At 44.5% G+C, this 20,017-nt stretch overlaps 1 protein-coding gene across 1 annotated transcript in view; it reads right to left on the reverse strand.

The window, feature by feature from the left end:
- Positions 1-19,404, reverse strand: part of prex2 (phosphatidylinositol-3,4,5-trisphosphate-dependent Rac exchange factor 2) — a 92,474-nt gene extending 73,070 nt beyond the window's left edge. The window contains exons 1-5 of the mRNA XM_084566435.1: positions 19,251-19,404; positions 5,672-5,743; positions 4,570-4,692; positions 3,022-3,126; positions 148-249 (exon numbers count right to left, since the gene is read on the reverse strand). Coding sequence (XP_084422561.1) covers positions 148-249; positions 3,022-3,126; positions 4,570-4,692; positions 5,672-5,743; positions 19,251-19,388 — 540 coding nt within the window. The 5' untranslated portion in view covers positions 19,389-19,404. The remainder of the gene's footprint in view (positions 1-147; positions 250-3,021; positions 3,127-4,569; positions 4,693-5,671; positions 5,744-19,250) is intronic.
- Positions 19,405-20,017: the final 613 nt, after the last annotated feature.

Consider the following 20,017-nt stretch of genomic DNA (forward strand, 5'->3'; position numbering starts at 1 on the left):
ATTAGCAAGGGAGAGGTTGATGTGAATAGGATGGGACAGGCCTAACTAATGACTAGGTGGTGGTGGACAAAAAGAGCAGAATTAGGTGCCCTACACAGGTGCCACGTGGGTGTAACACATGTTTAGCATGCACAAGAACATACTCACTCTGAGCAGCAACGGGTACTTGCAAATTCTCTGAATAGGAGCCACCAGATAACCCTCCAGTGGGACTTCTGTGTTCTTTCTGCCTCCCAGCAACATGCAATTCTAGAAGAGAGAAGAGGAGAGGAGAGGAGAGGTTTGACTTCATTTTTTGGCTACACACATACATTTTTGTCATCGGAAACTGAGAACAAGTGATTCTCGACTTTATATCAACAACCCCGAAAACAGGAATATTTGTCCGATGCCATTTTATATTACGTGAACTCTGTTCTAAGACATGAAGCCAGCAGCCGTCTGAACATAATTTCATCATCGACAGATCCATTCCCTTTTATTTTTCGTCTCCTACTGAGCCAAATACTCATTTTGGCTTGACCCATCAAAAAACCTAACTAGACAAACATCGCTACGCTCTGCTGGAAAGTACCTGGTACCGAAAATGAAAATAAATACAAGTGTACTAGTGGTGAAAGAAATGTATAATAGGTAAGAGAAATTTATCGCAATTAATATCTGCAGTAAACTATTTGAAAAGGGTTTGTCTATAATATTGTTTCAATTACGATATATCTACTGTTGACTGAGCAAAGGTATACAAGATTAGATTTTTTTGTGCATGAACTGTAAATAATATGTATGATAGTCATCCCCATAAAGTTAAAATGATTTCATTAACATTTACCACAGATACATGTTGTGCTAATATTTGCTACTAGGCCTATGTTACAAAAGATATGTCACATTAGGGAGAGCACAGGTGGAAACAATAGTGACCCGGTTCCATTAGCTGTCCCAGCAACATGGAATAATCGTGCACAAAAGCGGGACCTCCACTAAATGGAATGCTGTATTATTAATACATACACCGATCAGCCACAACATTAAAACCACTGACAGGAGAAGTAAATAACATTGACCATCTTGTGACAATCCAATGTTCTGCTGGGAGACTTTTGGACCTGGTATTCATGTGGATGTTACTTAGACATGTAGCACCCACCTAGACCAGACCAGGCACCCCCACCCCATAGCAACGACACTCCTTGATGGCAGCAGCCGTCCCCCCAAAACGCTTTAGGAACAACTCAAAAAACATGAAGAACAGCACAAGGTGTTGACCTGGCCTCCAAATTCACTAGATCCCAAACTGATCAAGTATCTGTGGGATGATCCACAGAGGCCCCTCCCCTCAACCCATAGGACCCACTAACAACATTCTGTTGCCAGACACCACAGGACACCCTCAGAAGGCCCATGTCCATTCTCTGATGAGTCAGAAGTGTTTGTCTGCTGTGAAAGAAATCGATTTCTGTTCCTGCCCAACCAAGTTTAAACCAAAGTGGTGCATTCACTGACCAACAGACATCCAATGAGGTCCATAGCCGTGCCTTTAGCACTGCTTAAAATGATCAGTGGCGTGTAAAAGCACGAGTAAGTCACGATGGTGAACCAGCATGCATGAAAACGCCTCTAATGTGACTCCCATTAACACAGCTGTGTTTTCCCTATTTCCCTAAGTCAGCCTGTCTCTGAAGGTGTATGGTATATTAGCCTTAATGCATCTTAAATATCTAGTCTAGACCAAAGTGGTGGACTGGCCAACACTGCCACCCATAACATAAACTAAGTGATCAAAGTGACCCTTAATTAACTGTTGTTGGTTACACTTTAAAAAGTCCACTAGTAATATTTGTTCTCAGCACCTGAAATTTAGATGAGGTGCTGCTGTTACAGTGTAAACAATAAACCAGGTTTTATAGTGGTCACGAGGCCAAAGGTTTAGTTGGGGTTAGCGGAGATTCCCACCCTGGTCATTGCGAGGTCTGGGAGGTGACCCGAGGTATATTAGCTCAAGGCTGGGTGCAGTTTGGAGGGTAACACGAGACCCTAATGGCCCTGATGGAAGGCTAGGTCACAAGAAGGTCCACGCTATAAAGACCCCATTAAATCAGAGCCAATTAATATCTTTGACTCCTCTGGGATCCTAGATTAAAGACATACATGGAAGGTAAATCACACTAAGATCTTTCTGCCAGTCTTCTCTGTATAAGTATGTGCATGTGTGCACTTCATCTCTAACTCCATCAATTACAGTCTAAGAAAAGGTCATACTCTTCCCCACAGAACTGGCCAATCAATACAGCCTGCAGTCGTACACCAGTTTCTTCTCTGTGAGCAACTCTGCTGCAGATCTCAGTTTCAAAGCACTCTCTTAATATAAAACATAACGGCTAATGGGATGTGTACAAACAGTCCAAGATTATAATGAAAAAGTGTTAAGTGTGAAAGGAGGGCCAGCGGTTCCAAGCGGAGAGCTGCGGAGGAACGGAGAAGAAAAACCTCCCTGACTGTGAGCCAGCAGTGGGAGATGTAGACGTCTTTTGTTCTAGCAACACGATGCTCCCCTGTGGAAGTGAAAGTTTCTAAGAGCGTCGGGACAGGAAGAGGGAATCCGCCCACACGCGGGGCAGAGTCACATCAGCTGTCAGACACACTGGAACATAACGTACTGCGTTTTTACACTGTCCAGCTGCCCTGTGTGGGTGACTATGTGTCTAAGAGAGTATGTTTTTATATGTGAGCAGTTCCCAAGTCCAGTTGTGATCACTCGTGAACCCCCTTGATCTTGAATAGTGGCCCTTCATGTGTATTTCCACATTTTTTAACGTATCATACAGATGTTCAACTATGTTTGCAGTGCAAGAAGTCATATTTCTTCGTTTGATACCAAGAACTGAACGTGGTTTCTCATCCTGGACTTCGACGCTGATGTTTTTAAGACTAGAATGTATGTGTTTCAGCGCTGCTTCCAGCATGTTTCAGCTGTCGGCATGGTACAAGCACAATATGAGGAGGTTTACAGTCCCGTCTCACCAGTAAACACGTCCTGACGCTCCTGATCTTATTGAGCTCCAGCAGCAGCCTCTGGGCCTTCTCGTGATTCCCGCAGTATTCATCATAAATCTGAAAACGGCTCCTCTGCAAGAGTCAGAAAGAGTCAAGGTGAGACGGAGGGGCGAGAAAAGGAATAAATTACAGATGCAAAGTATGAAAAAGACAGTCAAACGGAAAAAGAGGAGGCATCTAGAAAATAAATTAAGCCAGATAGGGCAATATAGAAGACAGGAATACGGAATAAAAATGAGAGAAAAGCAGGCAAAACAGCCCGCAGAGCAGACATACGAAACTGAAGATTCATTGTAGGTGCGAATTCTTTCCGACGCACATCATGAAATATACATATTGCATGTGTGTGTGTGGAAGTTGTCGCGATCATATCCTGTCATCTGCCTCGCAGCCATATGACCGTCAACTTTCCTCCCAAGCTATTCATGTGACATTCATCCTCCATTGTCTTTGAAGGGGCCAGCAGTGGGACCAGACCACACAGCCTCTAAATCACTCACTACAAAGTCACTACAGAGCAGCAGAAAATAGTTCAACAGTCTTGGGCCATGCCGCTCTGAAGACAAAGCTGATGATGTGAAGAGACGTAAGTGCCACAACAACAAGCAGGGGCGCTTGCAAAAACACAACTTTGAGAACAGCTCTACAGTATGCACCTCAAAGGTACGTGACCCTAAAACGGATTATTTTTCAGGCCTCGGGTTGATTTCACTGTATTCCAGGAGGAATGGAGGAACAGATATCTTAACCCATGCACAGGTCTCAATCACACAGGGATTTTCATTTGAGCACAACAATCCAGCTGGCTTACTTTTTGGCGTTTCTGTAGTCCCATTGCGTAATCCTTTCTTGGAACTTTCATATCATGACCAAACCGCTGCATACAAGGAAACTTTAAAAAAGCAGCAGAATGAGGGAAGTGTGTCTAATTTGTTTATTTTATCTCTATGGATTCACATGGCCGCACATGACAGAATTATGGTCATGAGTTTTCAGGTTTGGTCTGAAGTGTTTCCCACTTACTCAGTGAGGTCATCTCATAATAAACCCTAACTACGCCATGTGTCCGCCTCTCACCTGTTCTGACAGCGGCCCGCCATAGCCGACAGAGAAGCTGCCTTGAGCCCAACGGGAGGAGGGTAAGATTTATTAGACTTTGAAACCTATTATATGCCAGCGCGCCCCAAGGCTCAGCATCAAAGAAACGTGATATATAGTGGAGGAGAGCAGTATATCAGAGCCCTATGAAGCATATCACACATGTGCACCCTCCCATCATGTCTATTCCAGAGAGATGAATTGATAACATGTGGAGCAGCTTATCATTTTCAGGAGCACACATATTTGAGCTCTGATGAAGAGATTCTTTGGACTCCAAGCTCCACTGAACCGAGGATTATTATGAGTGATCATTAAAAGCTCGGACAAGGCATCGTAATTAAAGGTGATGAGATGACGTTCAGCTCGCGGGAGAGGAAGCGCTCGGCAGTGATGTTTGGAGCATGTGTTGCTTACAAAGTGCAAGAAGCAGCGCCCGATTTCATGGTGAGCGTGGGGGTCAGGCTGCAGCAGCTCCTCCACCATGGCCAGGAAGTCTTTGTGCACGGCCAGAATCTCCTCAATGTTGGAGAATAAAACCTGAAAAAGAGAGAGTGATCGTCAAATAAGTGCTATGTTGCGCGGGTGTTTTTGCCAAATGTCGCTGCATTAGGGGGAACAGATTGCCTGAATCAATACTTTGGCATATGCTTCTTTTTTGTGGTCAGCGCGCTGCTGCGACGGAATGTCTGAGGCCGCAGAATAGAGAGCGAGGTCTCTTTGTAACGAGCTGCTCTTGAGGACTCTTTGATATTTGAATTTCAAACATTATTAGAGATATTTTTACTGAGAAGCTAAAAAAAGGAACATTCTGCTGGGAGCATCTGTTGAGTGGAAACTCGGCCTTGATGTGGCGTTGACTTCTGCCCTAATTTATGTCATTTCTGCGGCGATAATAAAGGACAAAACAATACGCTGGGTAGAGAAGGAAGCCAGCAGAATCAAATCAAAGCATGAAAACCAAAAGTCTTTCATGAGCGTCCCAAGGATCGAATAGCGACATTAAGTAAGCTGAAAAAAAAAAAAAATCTGGTCGAATTTGATCACTGCGTTTCCGCTCTAGACGACAGCTATTTGGTGACCCTCTACTGTCTCACCCTCTCTGTACATCATGTTCCCAAACAACGCGTCAGAGGAGCTAGTCCAAAAACACGGGACATGCAGTAAATATCCACTGAATACGTGTTTACCTTCAAAAGTAAGCAAGCTCACAGAAACACTGTGAGAGAGCATCCTTTATTATCCTCCAGCCGGAACCATTTATAAATAGATTATATTTACAGCTGCTTCCTGGATCGCCCACGACTTCTTTCTCCATTCAGAACTCGGCTATTTTAGCTTGAAAGAGCACCCCGAATGAGTTTATTTTGTTCCCTATGCCATTTCCTGACATTTTCACAGATCAGGTTACTGAATGAAAATAAGGTTTGCTCACCGTGTCAGAGCGAAAGGCAATTACCCTCAGTATTTCGCCAAATCTTAATTACACGGTCGCATACCTCACGGGCTAGCCCCTCACCTTAACTGTTTCCTCCGTGATGTTCTTGTCCATTCTGGTGGCTGCGTACTGGTTGAGACGATGTAGGAACACCTGAGGCAGAGGAGAAAGGGGAAAGCAACAGTTAACACTTTTTGAACTGGCCCCTAGATTTAGTTACCTTCTGGCGTCTGATCGCTTGTACCTTTAACAGGCCAAACACAAGACTAGATTCGAGGCTTTGTGTGCAGCTGCAACACTTTGGCCGCCACAGCAAATTGGTAACCCTCATAATGGACACCTGATCTACGCGAAACACAATCTTTGCACTGGATGAGAACAGAATACCCACAATAATTGCAGCAAATGGTATTTCAAAGGGGACGTTAAGTGTGAGTTGGAGAGGCCAACAGTGTGCGAGTTGAGACGGATGGAAAGTGCTCTTACTTCCGTCGGTCCCTCAGGACGCTGGTTCCCAGGCTGCTTCACTGCACAAACCCTCGACAACCCATTTAATGCTTCAGGGCACTTTATGAGAATGGCAAATTAAGATGGTGCGCTTCAAATGTTTTCTTAAATTCTGACTAAGGAGAAATTAGTCATTTTCTGAGCTCTGCCTGAGGGAGAGCTTTTAGCGAAGAAGATATCCATAAACAGGTTCCAGATAAAAATCTTTATGTTTATGTGAGCGACGTTTGGGATACAGTTGGGCAGACGGGAATCTATCTTCAGAGAAAGCTCTGGAGAAAACAAATTGACTGTATCGCACTTTTGATTTTGAGTGGTGCCTCTGAAGCGCTTTACTGCAGGGAAGTCATGATGAAATCAAAAGCGAGGCGAAAGAAATCTATGCCTCGATAAAACAGAAAGTACGTGAGAAATGGCATTCAACAGCCGGACTGAACTTGATGTTAAACAACCATCACACAATCCCTGATGTTCACACTGCTGACAAATTCGGATGAGAGGAAGTTAAACGGCAGTAAAAAACAAAGGTCCTTGGCAGAGAATCAGAGAAATGCACTTGTGTGATGTCGGTTTTGTCTTACAAGAATTTGTTTTCATTTTCCCCGGGCGCACAACTAACTTAATTTATGTTCTAAATGGCTTAAAAGGCTGAAACTCAAGCTTGACACAGGGACATATGAGATCTGAGAGTGGAACAAAGAATACTTGGGTTTTATTACGCCAAACCGCCGCGATGAAACACTGCAGCATGAGTCGTGACGCCAGAGATGAACTGACCACAGTGAAAGCAAGGTGAAGTAAGAAAGCTGAACAACCAGATTCATTCAAACGTAATAACACCGTTCAGAAGACAGGGTTTCCGAAATGCATAAATGTATTTAACGGTTTGGCTCAGATCACACTCCTCACACAAGGCCAATGCGACAGACTCCGACACAAATCTTCATTTCTTGGTGCAGACTGACACAAACTAGCAACAGCAGCTCTGTAAACACATGACCGGCGTGTTCATACTCCACACTGAAAGACAGCATGACATCTCTGCAGTTAACCTTAACCATAGGCGTCCCTTTACCGCCCCACTGAGGGCCATAATGCCATCTGTCGCCCGGTGCAGGCCCGCAGCAGGCAGCTTTGACCTGAGCAAGCTAACGAAATACAACCACAACGCCCCGTAAACAGGTTACTTTAATGAGCCGACAGGCCAAGAATTATTCCTCGACAAAAAGATCTAAGCGAGCGGTTATAAGCTTATTGAAAAGCTCCACTTGATTAATTGCGAGCAGATGGAAAGGCGGCGGTGCTAAATCAGCGGTAAGAAAAAAAAATCCACATTTCTAGCTTAATTACAAAGCCAGTGTTCTGCTAACTTTTGCAAGAAAACAAGTTGACATAAAAAAAAAAAATTAACTGAAATCGTCTTAATCACATTGTATTGACGTCAAGCGGCACTTCAAAAGAAACTGTATAAGGGAACGCATGAAACTAGGCTTGAGGTTGGAGGAGAAGGGGGCTTAAATAATCAGCCTCTTTGTTGTAGGCCAACTCCACGCTGATTACCATTCTGTAGCTGCCTTGCCTCGCAACTCTGCCGCTCACATGCATTAGCATCTGATTAGCAAGTCTAATATGTACAAACAAGCTGAGCAGAATTCGACAGGCCATCGCAAAGGTCTGACAGGGCTTACAGTATAGGACTTACGCCGAGCAAAAGCAGCGCTAATTTCCATCAAAACACCACTTCCGATCATTGATGTGAGGCCGCCAGCATAGGCTCATTAGGGTTAGTACATCACTTCCATTTTAATAATGAAGAATCTATTCAACAGGAAATAATCACTACATCTGCATAGCACTAATTATACTGTATATCTATAGCTAGAGGATACAGGACTCTGCTGCCAAACACTGCATATGCTTATCAGATGTGGTATAATGGCATGCAGGGACTCTGAACCCAATTGGATAGAGATAATACATTGTGTTATCACTCAGAAGATAAGAGTGTTTGTTTTCGTTGCACAGAATGTGCAGGTGTGAACTGAAAACATCTTTCCTGCAGTTTTTAAAGTAAGTCTTGCGGCACAGAAAACACTCATCAGCAGTCTGAGCAATTCATCGGAGACAGGGTTCGTGCTATTCCTAGAATTTTTGGACGGTTCAGATTTGATTTGTGGAAACGAACACGTCTCTTCCGCAGAGACTGCCAGGACTGCCTTGTTGGTGTTGTTTAGAGTCCTAGTCCTGGAACGTGTCCACGGACAGTGAATGGGATGACGACTGACTGGATTTATGGACACAGTAACAGTACCCAGGGTGGCGGTGAATGTAAACCCATTTCCAGGTCTTTAGTACCTAACGGCGCTGCATAAATGCACAGCTCATTTGCAAACGCCTAAATCTAGCATTTGTGTCATCCAAATCCAGTTTTGTAATTTGGTGCTAGTGGAACACATCCAGGATTGGTCTCTTGGTTGAATCACAAGGCAAAGCATCCTTTCTGTTGTTTAAAGCTTTTGGTGCAGTGTAGTATTGACAGTTCTGTCAAAGAGCATAGTAATTAGTAACTTGCAATAAAATGCGTAGTATCACGTTGCATGAAAGTTTTTGGAGGAAAAACTTTTCCACCACCCTTTGTCCTCACACATGGTAATGACCACAATTGAATTCCAGAGGGACACATTTAGTCCCCTAGGGCTGGATGTGCTTTCCAGCACAAATCCACTATGTCTGAGCAATAGCAGCCGCCACTGAATCACAAGCAGACCTGAATGTATTTTAGAGCTCAGCAGAAGTTGCTTATGACCCTGTGAACCAAAGATCTACTGGGATTTTTAATGGAGCCTAAAATAATGTGCAAGTCCAAGTTTCGTAGGAAGAATGTGAGTTTATGAATATTCTTTGAGGTTAAAATGGTTCATATTTTTCAGAACTTTGTAAAATTAAAACAACATCAAAGTTGCAGCATTTTTACCAGTAGAAATTCATGGAAGACTTCAAATTTCCAAAATATCATCCATTCACCCTCGTATGACCAGAGAAGTGGCACATTTGCACAAATGGTGCACAATTAGTGTACACTCCCTAGTGCATGATGAGTCATCAGCATTTTTAAATCGTTTCCCAGGCAATGGCAAACTCAAAATATGTTAGGAACACTACTTTTTGACATTGCTGTTACCACGGCTTTTAGACTTAAATACTGAAATTGCTTTCAAAATCCAGCAGTTGCTGCTGTTTTCCTCTCTACGCGCTGGACATGTAGTACACACTCCAGCATTCAACGAGGGGAAAACAAAAAAAAAAAAAAACTCTCTCAGAAAGTAATTTTGTTCCCTGAAGCCCAGGTATAATCACCTGGCCTGTCACCGTGATAGCTGGGGGGGGGGGGGCTACACATTAAAACCCCATTTAAGGTTTCATTATTCCACAGAGCAGATGGGTGTGATGAATAGTTTGGTCCAATCACCGCATGCGGGCCTACATGCCATTAATCAACAAAGGCTCACACCCTGCGGGGCAGCGAAGACATGGTAGTGGAAAAGTATTGCTGTACCGCCTCATGCAGTAATGCTCTGATTTGATTTGAAAGGGGTGATAAAAACCAGACTTTTACTGTCACATGGAAATTGGAATGTCGGAAACCGGTATCACCTTCCTGTGCGAGTTACTACGACTGAGCAGTCTCTTGGTAGAGTAAAAAAACTGCCTCAGCCTCACATGAGTGACAGCTTGCTCCGTGACTACAGTTTGCTGAAATAGGCTCTCTGCTCAGAAGTTGGGCAGAAGAAAATTAAACCCGGCATCCTCTGGACTTTGGTGCCATAATGGGAAAAGAGGGAAGGGTCAAATAGACTGGGCAGAGGACCAATCTAGTTCATGACACTTTGTGAATGGACATTATGTAACGCTTCCACCCCAGTATCTCTCCACCAGACTGGAAAGATACAATCAGCGGAAGACTAGCCACTCCTCCTGTATATGTTTATCTTGTTGTCAATGAAACAAGTGAATCACTGCTGAGGAGTTTGGCAAAAACAGAGGACACTTGCTTCCCCAAATATGTAAACTAGCAATGACATAACAGAAGGACAATGACGGACATTTTTGCGCCACAAAATAATGAGTGTGTACAGTGAGTTTGCCAAGCCAGAGCATGCGTCAGAGAATGGCTACAGTAAATGGGAAGCGATTGGACAAGAGAACGAAGAAAGCCGAGAAAATAGCTGTCGGTCGGCACGTTACACAGCCAAACACCCGGCAGAAAGAGCTGGCTGTGATGGGAATACAAAAACGCGTCCAGAGAGGAAAAGAGTGTTAGGCTGATCCAAAACGGCAAAACAATGCAACAAGTTGCTTTGATTAGAAAAGCTGAAAAAGCTATCTAGCTGCTCCCACGCTGCAGAAATGTGTTTGAATCCAGTACAAAGCTAGCCTCAAACATCTGTTTATGCATTCAAGTTAGGGCCATTGGAAGAGTGGGCAGGAACACGGGGTGTGTTGGACGCTTTACATGCAAGGCAACGTTTCTAGGTCGTTGTGGATCCATTGGTTGAACTGCAGAACACCACGCTCTTACTAAAATTAAAAGCAGTGATGCAACGTCATTCGAACGAGTAAAAATATTGAATGCAATAACGTCTGTGTGCACAATTGTCAATTTTAGAACCAGTGCTGAACTGGTAATGTGGGATCTATTGCTCACTACTGAAAAAGATCCAAAGGTCCACAAGAGTTCATTGGAACAAGCCACAAGTACAAACTGTCACTCCAGAAGAGCCTTTTTTAGAGCCTATTAGACAACGTGCCACTTTTGTCCTTTGTTGTAACGAGTGGAAGCTTGGTAAACAAACATAAATATCCCGTATACACAATCTGTTTCCTAATTTATATTACCAAAAAAAAAAAAAAAAAAAGGAGGAAGATTTATAGGGACATCTCTACACGCTTGTACGGGTAATCAGTTTATCGCCGTCCACCATCTGTGAAGGAATCCTCTCTTGTTAACAAATAAAAACACAAGACAAAGGCCATTCAAAGCCGGAGACGGACGCACAAACAGCAGCTTCCATGAGACAAAGCCCACTGGAGTGAATTACTACACTGTGAAGATTTGCCCATTAACATGACAGTGTTTCTATTTGTCATGCAACTTTCACCCCCAGGAGTATAAAGTCAAGTGTAAAGGACAGCAGGTAACAGGTGTGCAAGCTGTTCACCACCCTCAGGCAAGCCCGAAGCACCTGTATGCTCTATGATCTGCCAAGAGAACGAGGTAGAAAGGGAGAAGGCAGGCAGGATAAACAGATCAGAGCAGAAGAACAGAGTGAAAGGAAGAAAGACAACCTTGTTTAGCCCTCTTCTTGACATGGCAAATCTGTGGGGAGGATATGGTGCCTTTACTGTACTTCCTGCACAAAGGAACTGCTTTAAAAACCGGAATTGGACATTATAGGGTTAAGTCTCCTGCACAGACACCCACGCACACACACACACCTTATGCACACTAACACCAAATTCCTGGCATAAAAATTAACCTCCCCTAAGTACTGACCAGAGACACTCAGTCACACTGGGGGACATCCGAAAAGAGAGAAAAGGCTCTTTGTAGAGACTTCCTCCTCTAAGGCCAGACTCCTCCTGGCTTCAGCCTCAGCAGGTCCTGATGACACCTCCAAGAGTCATCCTAAGCTTCCCATCTCATTAGTGCCTAGTGCCTAGTTTTCCCAAACTGCACTGTTTCGCTCCACTGGGAGTGTATACAGGAAACAGACACTATAAATACAGCGGGGAATGTTAATACGTCCATCTTGGGAATGGCTATTAAGGCTCATCTGAAGGTTTAATTAACAACCGAGAACATAGAGAGTAGTCTCTGAAGGGTCTTCTGGTGAACAAAAGCCAGTTTGTCTGTGCATTCAGACTCTCTATATGAGCACATCTACAAATAATAAAAGTGTCTTGCGATGTGCTCTTATTGTGATCTACTGTCCTGTCCTGTGTCTCATCATGTTTTTGTGTTACCTGCCTAGGGACTACGGATGCAAATTAGCATTGTTGCTATAATCCGGCATATTTACGCCTACTACTGTCTGAATAGATGTTCATTAGCGCGTAGTGCTCCCATCAAATAAATAAATATGATTCTGTAGATTGCCGTCATGAAAAAAAAAATCAGATCAACAAGCACTGTGCTTTGAGGCATCTCCAAAGCACTGAAAAATTCTTCTCTTTGATGTTATAGCTGTACTTTCACTGACCCCGGCGCCCAATACATTCATAAACAGCTGGAATGAAGCAATTTATCTGATGAATATGTCTGTGTCCAACGTCTGCGCCCGAACTCCTGGTGAGCTCCTCGCACAGTTCAATTGACGCCGGAGTGAAATGAGTACATGAGCATGAAATGATGCTCGCGGCCGTGTCCGTTAAACTGAATACTTGACAGGCTGCGGATCTGTTCAATTTCACCCATCGTGGTACTATAAGTGGGAAGCATCTTTAACATGTAAGGAAGAGTTTTGAATTGTGAAATTGGATATTAGGTGGGGAAAATAGCCTCCAGTAGATGAGTGTTAGTCTTCAGAGACCATGCCCTCAATCTCCACGAGCAGCCATGCAAACCATCACCCGCCGATTGCTGGCGATTCCCGCAGAACCACACACCAGCAAATTGTATTGATCTCCGAGATGACTGAGCGCAATTGTCAGTCTCCCAGTCCGTGGCGCATTCCCAAGCATGACTGTCGCACACTGGATTGTTGAAGAGCTTTCAAATCGGCTACACCCCCCGCCATCCATTTCAGCGGGACTGGCAAGATAAAAATGAAACCTGCAGCGTCAGCCTGGGTCACACATGACACGACCGGACACAGTTCGCCAATGGGGAACTCAACAGCCGCCCTGCCAGTTTCTCCGGAGCTCTCATTCTCTCCAAGTACAACCGTTGAGTGTGTGCCCACCCGAACAAACACCCCCTCCTGCCAGGGTTCAGCTCATCATAGCCTCTTTTTGTCTGTGGATGACCCCAACAGGAGGCACCACGCCAAGAACATGGCTACACCGGAGCAGCCGAAACCTCAGCATTATGTACACTTGCTCATCATCATATAAACAGTTGTTTATTTATCATTTAAAGTGGATTTTTTTCTTCCTAAAGATACATTTTGTAGTTTGTATGCGATATAATTAGATGTTGACTCTATCTGTATGACTTGGAAGGAAGAAAGAAGGAAAAAAAGAACTGCAGACAGGAGCATGCTTCGACACAGAGGCACACTTGTCTAACTCTAAGAGCTTCTATAGTAATTCCCATTCAACTGCTTAATTAAATAATTTAGAGTGAAGTGGAATTTCCCATCATGTCTGTCTGGGGCAGCTGTCTGGACGGCTGCAGACTCAGAGGCCTGAAGCCCTGAAACCAGTATGAACAGAGACATGAATGAAATGGAAAGTGTGAGTTTGAACCAGAGAACATCGTGTACATGCAAGCCTCTCTTGACTTGACTCAGTGGACGAATCCATCAAATCTAAGTAAATAAATGAAGATTCAAAATGAGATTTGCGCAGAGCTTTAGTACTTGTGAGACAATCAGTGACATCAAGCCAGATGGTTGGCAATTAAACTTTTACTAGCAAAAACTAAACTGCGACCTAAACGGGCAACATGTGAATATTGCTGTCAAAAATGATGGCAAGTTTGCGGTTGCACACGCTGCTCTGCACGCATGCTGATCTGAACAAATGCGTGTTTAATACGGCTGAGTATGCCAGCTAAAACACAGAGCCCCTTGTGATGATGACCCCTTCACACTCCATAAACGTCCTGACAAGTGTCTACCGTAGTCCTTACTTGTCACACGTAGGCACCATGTGACCAGGCAGCTGGCTCTGGCTAAATCAAAGGCCGCCTTCTCCTCTGGCCAGAGCAACAGCGGCACCTCTAACTCCCAGGCTACTAAAGCCGCTCGGTGGATTCGGCGTGGGGTTTATTGCCTCCCTATATGCAACGGCACTCCCAGTTGCCAAGAGGGCATCTGTAGCACGGCACTCCTTTGCGTGGCCCGTCGGAGACAGTGGGGGAAGTGTATGTGTGCTTGAGCAGGAAACATGCAGCACAATGTAAAGACGGGGAGGTTCAGGAAGGAAGGAAATCCAGTTTGAAAAATGACCTCTCAGACAAAAGCAAAAGAACTCTCTCCACAGCTATAACCCGTTAGAGGGGCTTTACACTGACAGAGAGAAGGTGTACAAGACTTAAACAAACAGCTATCATAGACATAGACATAGATTCCAATCACCTCTAGTAGGTCAACAACTTGGCATAATAGACACATCTAGGAAGTTACTATTTTTTTTTGTTTGTTACAGTGAATGGATAAAAAATTGAGCATGCAAAATGCAAAGCAACTCCCACTGCAGCATTGCTGAACGGGGAGATGAAATATTATCCTACTCATTGTTTTAATTGCTATGGGAGTCAAGGTTAATGCAAAAAGCTCTGCAGGAAGAGAGCTCCGTTGTCACCAAGCTAATCCTCATTATACTCCTGCATTTTCAGGCTGGAAAAGGCAGATGTAGCTTGAAGATAGCATGCTAAAAAGGTTTATGCACGCATATGTTTCACAACAATACGCGGCTAGGCACAAATCAGGAATGCACGGGCGACGGATACATCTTTGCAAACAAGGCATAAGAAGTAGGCCGCTTGTGTGGCGGCAGCCGTGTGAAATTAAAATGCAAGCAAGCAACTTCACCAGTTCAGGGGGGCCTCACAACGGGGACAGACACAAGAGAGAAGCTGCCTGTGTTCTCGGTGAGGAGAGCCTGACCAAATCCAATTAAAAAGAGTCAAGGAGAAAAACATCTCACCTCTTTCCCTTTCCCTTTAGGTCTTTTTTCTGCTTTCTCTCTTTCTGTACCTGGAATAAGTCTAAATTAGGACCGATATTCTGATTTACCCTGGCTTGTCTGAGAAGGTCAAGATTCTACGACGAGGAAACATGCAGCGCTCCTTTATTAGGGGTCGTAGGAAACTTATGTAGAAATAAAGTGGGAAATATAGCACGATATTAAAAATAATGAATGGAAGACTTGTGGCGATTAGCAGAATAAAGCGTATGAATGGGTAGAAACAGGTGTGGACCGAGTAGAAGAATTATGTGGCGATCATCAGCTCTGTAAAGAGGAAGTCATTACGGAATAAAGAGGGGAGCAATCAGGGCAGAAACAGCAGACTGCCTCTCTGTGGAATCTCTTATCACAACCATTATAGAGACAAACTGACGTAAGCAACAGGCCATTGGCAGGCTGTCTGCATTAAGTGCTCACTCTCTGCCTCATAACCGTCCAGTTTACCAGCATCATGCGAGCACACATGTTGAATGCGCTTCACCTTATCTGATCTACATGCTCGAAACGCTTACGGGGCTAAAGCACATGGTGCGAGTCTCATTACAGCTTTAACCAAGCATCCCCTCCAAATCCAGACAACAGCTTTCTTCTGACAAAGAAAACAAACAAGCTTTTTTACTGTCAGAATCTCCTATTCGGCCTCCATATATAGGCCGATACTGAACACACAAAGTTTTCTCTGTTTACACATTTCTGTTTGTGTTTTTCCTTCTTCTTCATCCAGATCAGGATGCACTGACCAACAGAATCTTGTGTTCCTGTTTCCATCGTGCAGATCTCAGGGAGGAAGGTGATTGCTGGCACGACAGCTACGGATAAACAGGCAGGAAAGGGAGAAGAACAAGAGGTCGGGAACTTTGGGGTCATCAGCTGTCCATCTAGAGGATATCATCCCTCTCGTCATGACTCTCTTGACCTGACCTGCTTCTGGACTGCAGGGCTGCCTACTGGTTATATGTCACAGGCAAAAAAAAAAAGAAAAGAGAAAAAAAAAAAACCAGCAGCCTCTGCCAAAGCGACCATTCCAACCAGGATGTAAATAAATCCAAGACCCTGAGAGAGAGAAGTAGAACCTCCAAATGCAAATACACACCGACAGGGTTCACTTGAACACCTGAGCCAGTGAAAATCTTGGAGGCTGCTTTCTCCATTAGGCTTGTTTTTCCAACTTCCTGCAACCATTTTCACACACAACCGATTTAAAGAGGCTACCGGCGCGTTTGCCGGCAAAACACTCGTCCACATAAATCCCAGGGAATAATCGCAGGAAGCTCTACATTAAAGACGTGAGAACACACATGCGAACTACAATATCTGAAACCGCATTTATTAACATTCAATTCATGCAAGGGATTAAAGATGTTTTAAACGGAGGCTTTTGTTGGGCGAGGAAAAGCTGCAGCTACTGGGCCACTTAATTCACTGCAAGGCTCTTTGGAATATATTAAGTTAACTTGTGGCTCAGATCTCCCTCCAGAATTGGGACATAAAAGGTTTCACCCAGTGTAACTTCTTGCATGTTCTTTCTTAAGCGCTCATCATGCATGCAAAGGGCTTTCAGTGTCTCTCTGTCAATGGTGAACTATGGCAGATTAAGAAAAGCATTTCATCCGACAGCGTGGCTAAAAGACCCGACAGAAACGCAATGAGTTCATTAGAGCGACTGTTTACATTATGCCTTGATTTGTTCCTCTCATTGAGGCATTTCTAAGAATCACTGTCATTTTATTGGCTCGTAGCTGCCCAAGATAAACACCAGCGTCCACTGCCGCCCTCTATCTCCAGCTATAATTGTTCAGATAGGGAAGAGATATTTCACACAGCTTCCCTGGAGCCTTCCTCTCACTGTCAGACTACTGCGAGTACATTAAGAGTAAAAGGTGACGCTCTTATTCAGAGAAAGTCGCATTTAGACTTTCGGGTACCTTCAAGATGTAATCTGTACCTTTTTTCCCACAAGAGGTTAGGTACATCCACACAATGGGCTCAGAGTGTCCTGGGACAAATGGCGCTAATCATCCTCCGTGTTGTTTTCCACTACCTTAACAGTAAAGTATGTGTGAGCTGCATTGTGTTTAGGTCCCACGGATCAGCAGCAACAATCTCTGCTCTTCAGTTCAACTTTGCCTACTGACCGGAGCCTCATTGTTCTCCAGCATTTCCTAACCTCAGAGGAATTCCTCCTCCAGGAAATATGGTTTACAAGGGAAGGCACCAAGCCCAGCCACTCACAGAGACCACCCCCACTACCCTTCACCCTCCTGGCAATATCTACTGCATGATACGCTCTGCCCTTTTCCCTTTCACCCCTCTAGCAATTCTCGAGTCTGCCCCTCTCTCTTTGCCGCTACTCGCAGTCTCCTGGATTATCCCACCAGGGAGTCGCACGGGGGGGGCGGCTGTCCTCCATTCTGACCTCTAGACACACAGAGTCTTGTGTGGTTCGTAACTGGTTCTCGTGTGGCAGCAGAGGAAGCGGGGGAGCCAAGTGTGTGCTTGTGCGATCGGATGAAAGTCTCCAATATGACCCCTCTCCACAGTAGGGCCGTCTTTGATCATCTTCCACGATGCTTTCCAGGATCCCCCAGAAGACAGAGCAGCAGATAAGAGCGTCTTTTCCCCTGAATTTCTATCTTCTTTATCATTGACATCACCAAGCCCCACCAGCTATCACACACAGCTAAAACAGTTATCTTTCGCAGTTAGATCTCAATCTGACACTTTCAATCTCGGCATTCCCGGCCAGAACAGAAAGGCCTTGTAAGGATCAGTCACCTCTGAAATGAATCCCAGTTCCAGCACTACAGGGGAGATAAAGGAGGGGTGGCTGCATTCCCCAAACCCCCCATCACTAAGACAGAGGACACATTCCCTCATGTAATCGCCTCCTCCACTTCTCCAGTGATGCCACTTCCAAGAAAGGCCAGATGAAGCTGCATCCCCTCTGTGGCTCCCCTGTCCTCCATTGGAAACATCTGGGTGATGGTGGAGGGCCAGGGTGCACACAGTGATACATCTGGGAAATGGGCGTTCTGAAGGACGCGCAACACAGTGACCCTTCAACTTTTCTTCCCTGCAAAGTTCCCATCATGCTGAGAATTTGAAAATGTAGTGGAAGGCGTCCAACCCCAGCCTCTCAAACTAGAGATCACATCCTATTAACGCGCTCACTACAAGAACCGTCCATCCTCAACAGCCACGGATTTCTTGGGAAAAAATAATCATACAGTTATGCTTGATTACCGGTTGTACACAATAAGTACTTTTAACATCTTTAAAGCTTTAAACTTCCCCGTCTAAGGTATAATTTTATGTAAGACCATTAAGCTGACAGCGCAGGCCTCCTGCGATGCAGCAACCATGTGTTAGCCTCAGTGTGAGACCGGGGATGTGTTGCCAGCCCAGCGCCAGCTCTACTGGTTTTCATTTGAGTCCACCTGTGCTGTCTTTGGCAGGCCTCACCGCTCCTGGGTTTGATGAGAAGTTGGCAAAGGCAGCAGCTAAATGCACCCTCTTGTACTTTCCATGCTATGTGGCAAGCCGGGTCATTATTGGATGGAATTGTAATGCTGAGCAGGACACGAATCAGTAGCCTGAGCGTGAGAAAGACACACCGAGGGGAGATAAGTTTCCCGGATGAACTTCTTTTTTGTCTTTTCTACGTAATATTCAATGATTGAGAATGTGACTCTAACGTCAAGATGTGTGCACCTTAAAATGATGTGCCTAAATGGTGGAAATGTGCAAAAACAGTTCGTTTTTCGGACTGGATTTGTTAAAATCGGTTTACCTGGCTTTCATGTGTCACAAAATGACTCCGTGACAAAATGGTCTAGGGTGTGTAATTATGTATTGCCAGACTATGAGCCCTGGAAGAGGATTAAACATCACACCGGCTGTGCAGGAACTAAAGCCGTGCCATGCCTCTTTTGTGGCTGTTCTTGCAATTTCACACTTGCAGACTGAAAGGTTAATATATCTCCATCAGAGGGATGAGCTCAGACAGTATTATAGACAACTCTCTAATGTTAGACATCCTGCTCACAACTCAACAGCATGCAGGGTTTCTGCAGGATCTTAACACTTGGTGGAGGAGTTGCTGCTCTGCAGGCTGATGCACCATGCATACTAAACAGGGAAGGCTGTTGTTGTTTTTATTGGGAGGGTCACTTTGCGTGACTACAATGTGCGCCTAGTACACTTTGCGCGTTCTCCGTTTAAAACTATTCTCAACACTCACCGAGAGAAACTCTAGCGTCCCAACATAATCCCGTTCAGTCTTTAAAAGCTCGTTCAGGACGCACACTCGCAACCGGAGCTGTTTCTCCAAATCCTTCCCGCTTTCAGCTCTGTGCTCACTTCTGCTCTCCTCAGTCATTGTGAGTGTACAAACGCAAAACTTATTCCCTTGGAAAGATCAGGAGCTTCACATCACCAAAACGGGCTTCAGTGGCCAAAGCGTAAAGTTTGCAGCATGGTCAAAAACTCTCAAACGCGCAACCGGTGTTTCTGCTTCAAGTCCGCGAAAAGTCGGAAAAATGCCGAGACGCGCTGGAAAAAACTATTAAAAAATTAGACATAAAAAAAAAAAAAAGAAAGTTACACAACAACGAGACAGCTTCTCACACAGTATGTGACTGAGCGGTGTACAACAACTGGACTCCAGTTAGAAAGTTGAGTCCATGTGACTCCTCAAATCTTCATCCTGACCCAGCCTCCCTGCAGCCTTTAACGCAGAGGACCAGCGCCAAGTTAGACACGATATGAGCCACGTCTTCCGGTTGTTGTTTTCAAAATAAAAGTGCTGCAACAGGATTTGAGATGAAACGCGCCAGACGTAAACAAATTCGTGTAACGATCCTACAGATTCTTAGTGTTACATTTGAATTTATCGAGAAAACAAATGATGATGCTCGAGATCCATCTTGCATTCCATTCGTTATTTTAACTCTTTAAAATTTATAATTTGAAGGAGCTGTAAGTGTACTTCTGGGACTATTATAGACA

The sequence above is a fragment of the Chelon labrosus genome (assembly GCF_963514085.1).
Source record: "Chelon labrosus genome assembly, chromosome: 18".
NCBI classification, from domain to species: domain Eukaryota; kingdom Metazoa; phylum Chordata; class Actinopteri; order Mugiliformes; family Mugilidae; genus Chelon; species Chelon labrosus.